Source organism: Rhinopithecus bieti, unplaced genomic scaffold (genome assembly GCF_001698545.2).
Source record: "Rhinopithecus bieti isolate Rb0 unplaced genomic scaffold, ASM169854v2 scaffold_56860, whole genome shotgun sequence".
Classification (NCBI taxonomy): domain Eukaryota; kingdom Metazoa; phylum Chordata; class Mammalia; order Primates; family Cercopithecidae; genus Rhinopithecus; species Rhinopithecus bieti.
The window spans coordinates 1168-8525 of NW_016821743.1; the positions used below are offsets into that span (position 1 = coordinate 1168).

Sequence of the window (7358 nt, forward strand, 5' to 3'; positions counted from 1 at the left end):
GAATGTATGTTAAGGGCCTAGCGCAGTGCCAGACGCAACACAAATGTGCATTCCATCAACAAATGCTTAGAGGACCTCCCAAACATCCAATCCTATGCTAGGTGCTGAAGATAGAGCAGTGAGTAAGACAAAGAAGGTTCCTGCCTTCCAAGATGTGCACAGCATTTGGTGGGTGCTCAATAAATATTTGAACAAACTCTCAAAGAGGTCAACCTACTCTCAAGATTTCCAGTCGCCACTCTGCCTCCTTTTAATCAACCACAGTTATTCTGCTATAAGGCAATCTAATGAGGTTCCTTTCCTGCTTAAAATCCTTCAGTGGATTCCTCATTGTCTCAGAGATAAAATCCTTCATTTCTTAATTGTGTAAATTTCTTAACACAATATGCAGTTGTGGCTACAGGTAAGAGGCTCAGTTTTGTTCCCCCCTTCTTCGTTATGCAATCAAACCTATCTGGAAGCTTGAACTGCAAACCAGACCTATTGTAGTTAATGAGCCCGAGAACTGGAGTCACCAGTTTGGCATCCTAAACTCTCCCCACCTCATCACACAGACAGACTCACACAGCTGCAGCTCCTAAAGCAACACAGTGGGTTCTTTGAAAAGGTTTGAAAATCTCATTGTAGGACACAGCCCATTACTGCGTTATGAAAGCAATTTAGTGGATGCAATCAGTGATGTGGAAAACAAGAGTGTATTACATGAGCCTATGGCAAAGTACTGGTATACAAAATGTATGTTACATATGCTATGAACATGCTTGTGTACTGAATTGTAATACAAACTGTATTCATATTGTAGATCATCATCAAAATAGTTTGAAAGCCATTGTTGTAGATCCTCTATGTAGCCTCAGTTCCCATGTTTCTTCAGTCACAGCTTGATAAAACTCCATCAAGCTACTTGCAGTTACCCATTGTCTGCTTCAGTGCCTATAGTTGTATAAACCAGATGTGGTGCTAGGCTCTAGGGATGCAACAGTAAGCATACCCAAGGTCCTGCTCACATGGCACTTAAGAATCTAGAGAAACAGACAAATATTACACTAACCACACTAATATATAACTGAGAACCAAGCTAAGTGGTCTAAATGAAAGAAATGGTTTTTCAAAACACGTATCAAAGGCAATTAACCTAGTCCAGGGCTTCAAAGGAGGCATTCCTGAAGATTCAATCAGCAGAGACCTAAAGACCATGTAAGAATTAACTAAGTAAAATGGGGGAGGAAGAGCATTCCACATATAATACAATATTAAGAGGCTCTGTGATGAGAGAAGGCGGCCGTGTTTGACAAACTGAGAAAGGGGCCAGCATGCTAGGACCCAACGAACAAGTAGGAAAGTGACACAAGATGAGACTAGGAAAGCTGGCAGTGGCCAGATCCTTTAGGGTCTTTTGGGCCTGGAGTTTGTTTTATGGCCTCAAATTAATGGGAAGCCAAACAGGAGACGATGAGATGAAAGTTGTCTGCAGTGTGGAAGATGGAGGAAAGAATGCCTGCAGGAAGACCAGTTAGGAAGTCCTCAGAATAATTTTGGTGAGTGGTGACAGTGAACTAATACACTGGAAACAGACAAAGGAGAGAAAAGCTGGTGGTTGTGAAACAGAGGCTGACTCAGGCTTCTGGCTCACGCAACTGGATGGATGGTGTTACCAGCTGGAGAGAGTAAACTGGAAGAGAATAGGTTTGGAGAAGATTGTGGAGTTAGTCTTGGAGTTGCATTTAAAGTGACTCTGAGGTGGATATGTAAGTCATAAGCTCAGAATCAATATCCTAAGACAGACAGAAGTCATGAGTTTATAGATGGTAAGTGAAACTGGGTATACATGTGAGAAAAATGCCTGGGTTTGAGCCATGAAAGCTTAACCACAAATTTACCCACTTCTGGGTAAATTCCTACCACAAATGTGTATATACATACACATTAACCACACACCTGTTTACTTTTTTAAAGTTCAAATAAAGAAATAAAAAAATGTGAAAGTTTGCTCACTCTGGGTAATTAGCAACTCAGTATGTACCATTGTAATTTAAAAATAAAAATGGGATTATGCCATATATACTTTGCTACAATCTGCTTTGTGAGATATTCTTCTATACTAGGGTATACACAGTTCTATCCTATTCATTTGAATGACTAGAAAGTATTACATAGTAGGGATGCATCACAATTTAAGCAACCCCTAGTCCCCACTGATGGACAGGTACATTATGTGGCAGACAGTTACCTACCTGCCCCATTCAACATCCACTGCCCCCTTCTGCTTGGTTCACTGAATGTATTTCATTCCAATGGCAACATTCTCAGCTGCAGGTCATGGTTCATGACTGGCTTAAGCCAAATGTGACCATCTTGTTGGCTACTTTTATAGCATCTCTTCTATGGGTAGCCATGCTATCTGGTTCTGGCTAACGACCCTAAGAAGTCAGCTTCTGAGTAAGCTGTTGTTTTCCTAAAAAAAGAGAACTAACACTACACTCTGCTCTTTCCTCTTTCTTCTTGCTTTAGGTACGAATATGATGTCTAAAGTTTCAAAAGCCATTTTGCAACTACAAGGCCATAAGCCAACACTAAGATTGGTAAAACAGAAAAGCAGAAGAGAGCCTGGGCCCTGAAACACACAGCAACATAAGTCACCACTGCCTCGTTTTAAAGAATCAAAATGCATTTCCACTTTAAAGGCTGAAAAAGTAAAATGAAATGTTTGAATTAAAGATTCAGAGCAGAAATATAGTTATAGCCTACTAAAAGAAGCACACTTACAACAAGATGGTGGGGAAAATACTTTCAACTGTTCCTGAGACTGCCTTTGGGTTTGGGGTCCACAAGTGCTTTCTAGCCCCCTGCCAAGGACATCCCTCAGTCCTGCAACTTTACAGAATGGCCTTTGTGTGCAATCTCCAGCGTCTCTTGCTTTCCCTTGTTTGAGATTTCTGTCTTCTTTGCCTGCTTTTTAAAAATATGTCAAATTAAGAAATAATCTTTTGGACAGGTATGGTGGCTCACACACGCCTATAATCCCAGCACTTTGGGAGGCCGAGGCAGGCAGATCACCTGAGGTCAGGAATTGGAGTCCAGCCTGGCCCACATGGTGAAACCCCATTTCTACTAAAAATACAAACATTAGCCAGGCATGTTGGCATGTACCTGTAATCCAGCTACCTGGGAGGCTGAGGCACGAAAATCGCTTGAACCCAGGAGGGTGAGGTTGCAGTGAACCAAGAGAGAACCACTGCATTCTAGTCTGGGCAACAGAGCAAGACTCTGTCTCAAAAAAAAAATAAATATAAATAAAAATCACAAAAAATAAAAAATAATCTTTCTACGAAAAGTCAGAAGGTTTTTGATTTGCGTAAACCATTACCTTCTATAAATTCAGGATAAAAATGAAACATCAGAAGTAATACTTGTTTCAAAAGCAGAAAAAAGTTCCTCTTTGACGATTAGAGTGCTTCCTCTATTTAATACTGGAAAAAAATTTCTATTTTACTTTAATGTTGAAGGCTTCTTCTGTTTTCAACTTTGCCAGCTTCTCATGTTCTGGCAAAAATATTAGATGTTAGATTTCTTAAAATTCAGGAACTTGCAGCTCCACTTAAAATATATACTTAAAAGCTACTCAGTTAGAAAATGTATTGTGTGATTAAACAAATATTTAAAATTAGACCCAAAAAATTTATGCATAATTCAAACTGTACATAATTCACATTTATGCTTCTAAACAAATAGAAGCTAACATCTGTACTACTTTTACAATTTACACAGTGCTTTTATATACATTTTCTCATTTGCTATTCACGACAGACACGTGAGACAAATATTCTTATTTTACAGATGGAAATAGATCCAGACATTATTCAATACTTTAACCACTAATAGTGGAACCCTGAGACTTTAGATCTGCAAAGGGGTTTAATAATACAAATATCACATATATTTCCATTTTCTACACCATATTTACGTTTTCCATTTTCTTAATAGAAAATGATAAAAAATGTTGTCCCCAATATAATAATACAAATGGAAAACATTATAGACAGTCATATACTAACCCAGTGACCAAGATTCACCAGAAGCAAAACCTATTCGGGGGTGTCTTGTATTGTTACATATAAACAGGGCACCAGCACCAGAACCACATTTAGACTAGTACTTTTTATTTCTAATTAAAAGAAAACAATGCAGGGCACTCCTGCGGCCTGCAAGTCTAATTGTACATACGATGTGTCAGACTATGCACGTGGCCAAGAGGAATGCAAAGAGATATTTTATCCAAATTTGGAGTTTAGGGCCTGATTGTCCTAGCTTAAGCCCATAGGAACTTGACAACTCGTTCATATGTCTCATCTTTAGTCATAGTTTCTTTTTCTCCAACCCCCTTTCTAACTACCCTGTGCCATTTAGACTGGAAATTCTAACAGGTAGCTTTTCTTTCTGAATTATCTTTACTACTGTATCATTTTTATTTTCAGAATATTTCTCATTTCTACATCTTGAAGACATTTCTTTATAGTAGTTGGGGGAGCTAGAGCTTACATTCACTGCCGGAAAAGGGTCAGTTCCAGTGTTAACTTCCCAGCAAACACCCGAGAGAAAAACTGAACAGAACGGTGATAGGTGGCAGAGCAGTGACACCTGCACCCAGCAAGCCGCACTGCAACTGTCTAATATTTGAGGCTCCCCTTTGTCATAATTCTGCCAGTTTAAACTAGAAAATTCTGGCAAAGCAGATCAATACATTTAAATCACTGGTTCAACAAACCACTCTTTTTCACGTTATAATGTTTTTATTGCAATTGAGGACGTTTTCAATAAGTATTTTGAGCTTGAGGCCCTGACTAAGTATTCCTTTTGTACTAGAAATCAGATTTCTCTGGCACAATTCCATTGCCTGCAATGGTCTTTATCAAAACTACAAATGCCAGCACACTATTTCAATATGTATTCAGTGGTTCATATCTAAATACCTCATTAGCTATGAAACCAAATATAAATGCTGAATATATAGTACATAGCAACAGATTCTTCACAGAAGAAAACAATGAAAGACTAATTTTCTACAACATGTTACCTGTTCATTAGTTCTTCAATAATATTACTTAGGCTATTTCTTTCAAGGATAACAAAATGTATGCGCCACTACCCATGTCTTCTCAACATTTTTAATCTAGGTTCTAAAGGGCATAAATGAGGATGCATATAGTCAGATTTATTTTTATAAACTTTTGATGTTTCTTTTGTTGTGCATCTTACATGAATATCTGGAGACCAGAACAGGTAGATGTACATTTAAGTCAGTAGTTACATGAATTTTGCGTATATGGCTAGTTGCTTATATGGATATTGTAAATGACAAGATAAAATAACGAAGTTGGATAAACTCATCCGTGCCCTGTGAACTTTAGTCTATTTACTGCATAAATTGGTTCAGTCACTATTTATTCGTTTGTAAAAAATGGTTTTTAAAAGCTGCAAACCATACACATTTCTGAATCAGGAAGAGGTAAACTGTGACACAGTTCCCCCGTGCTGCTGATTCTTTTGGGGAGAAAAAATAAGAGTTTCCAAATTCTATTTTTAAAAAAGCTAGAGTTTTCTTCTATGATTAACCTTCACTCTAAAGTCCCTTTTACCCAAGGCATGGTCCCTGGGTCATCTTTTTGAGGCTTAGTTTCTGGGAAGTTTTCAGTAAACCGCTCTCGTGCTTTGTCCCAGTTTTTTTTGTTCTTGTTTTGGAGAAGGTGAACATCTTCAATTGAGGATGGTTTGCCTGTCCCCAAGCCTGCATGTGTTCGCCGAAGCTGAAGCTGGATCTGTTACCAAAAGTTGAGCAGAGGACTTATTTTAGAGTCTAAACACATTGAAATCTGCTGTGTCCAATTAGGACTCTATACTTTTTTGATTTATTACAGATTGATGCAAAAGAAAAACCTGTCAAATGCATCAAATACATACAGGAATATATATACTTTTATACATGGAACTTACACTCATTTTTCTATGTTGTCTTGCCTGTCACTAAGTACAGCCTACTTTACAGAAAATAGAGTGCTCCTTAACTAGCAATCACCAAATTTCATTTAGATGCTGCAGAGTATGTCATTCCACCCTAAACAGAAATAAAGGCAATGGATATGTTTAAACCCACTGTCCTATCCTTACCTAAGTAAGTGAACAAGCAGGTTGAACATTAATAACCATAAAAAGAATCTGATTGTTTATTTTCATAACAGGAAGGGAGCACTTCTCAATATTTTAAGAACATTCAAAGCTACCATTTACTGAGTGCCTAATGTAAGGTACAATGCTTAGGGGCTTTATCTTCAAGATAACCCTGAAAAAGAGTTCTTATCCCCATTTTTTCACAAGAAAACTAAAGTCCAAACTTGCCCAAAGCCACATAGCTAGTAAATGACAGAGCACATATTCTAACCTAGGTCTGACTACAAAATCCTAGTTCTTTCCACTGTAACTCAAAAAAAATGAGAAAGCTGGTATATACTCACACTGATCCATCTATTATTTCTTTAGGTAGTAAGTCATTATCCAGAAAGTTCTACAGTCAGGTTACTTCTTAAGGTTTGTGTGAAAGATAACCCAAACCTCCTATGAACCATGGGACCATTAATTAAACCACTATGTCGTTTTCCAGACATTATTCTCTATATTCCATGTTAACATGCTCTGATTCTTGAACCTAACAGATTTTTCAGCTCATACAGAATCCACCTGTTTGTAAACTAACACTGTGATTGTTCTTCAGTGCTCAGTACCAGGCACAGTATGACAGTTATTAAAAATGACTCTAAAACACAGAAGAACCTTTGGCTCAGGAAACAGCACTTCTTACCCTAGCTTTAATATAGGGAAAAAAAAAACCACTCAAAAAGAGGCTTTCTAAAACTATAAAACACAAAACAAAGCACATGTATATATCTGGTAATTGTGAATGCCACAAAGGCAGTAATCATGTCTGCTTTTGCTTTCTACTATATTCTTAACACTTAAGGCAATGTTTGGCACATTAATGTATACAGTAAATATCTGCTCTAGGAATAAATGAATACAAGAAAATGCAAGTCTTACCGGAGTTTTCATTCCTCCACCATCCTTCCCCAAGCCCTCTCCTTTCTTCCAGCCCATCTTCTCCAACATCTTCCGACCTTTGTTGCTATCAGTAATTTCACTTTAAGGAATATTAAAATGATAGTTGATTGACAAAAGATCTTTTAGGTCGCATTTATAATAAATTCATGAATTAAAAGTAATTGGTACAAGTACTTTAGAAAACCACTTGGCGGCCGGGCACGGTGGCTCAAGCCTGTAATCCCAGCACTTTGGGAGGCCGAGACGGG

At 37.9% G+C, this 7358-nt stretch overlaps 1 protein-coding gene across 1 annotated transcript in view; it reads right to left on the reverse strand.

The window, feature by feature from the left end:
* Nucleotides 1–3678: 3678 nt before the first annotated feature.
* The window catches only part of AGGF1 (angiogenic factor with G-patch and FHA domains 1), a 31540-nt gene continuing 27860 nt past the window's right edge, over nucleotides 3679–7358 (reverse strand). Inside the window, exons 12-13 of the mRNA XM_017860553.1 lie at nucleotides 7090–7189; nucleotides 3679–5816 (exon numbers count right to left, since the gene is read on the reverse strand). Coding sequence (XP_017716042.1) covers nucleotides 5616–5816; nucleotides 7090–7189 — 301 coding nt within the window. The 3' untranslated portion in view covers nucleotides 3679–5615. The remainder of the gene's footprint in view (nucleotides 5817–7089; nucleotides 7190–7358) is intronic.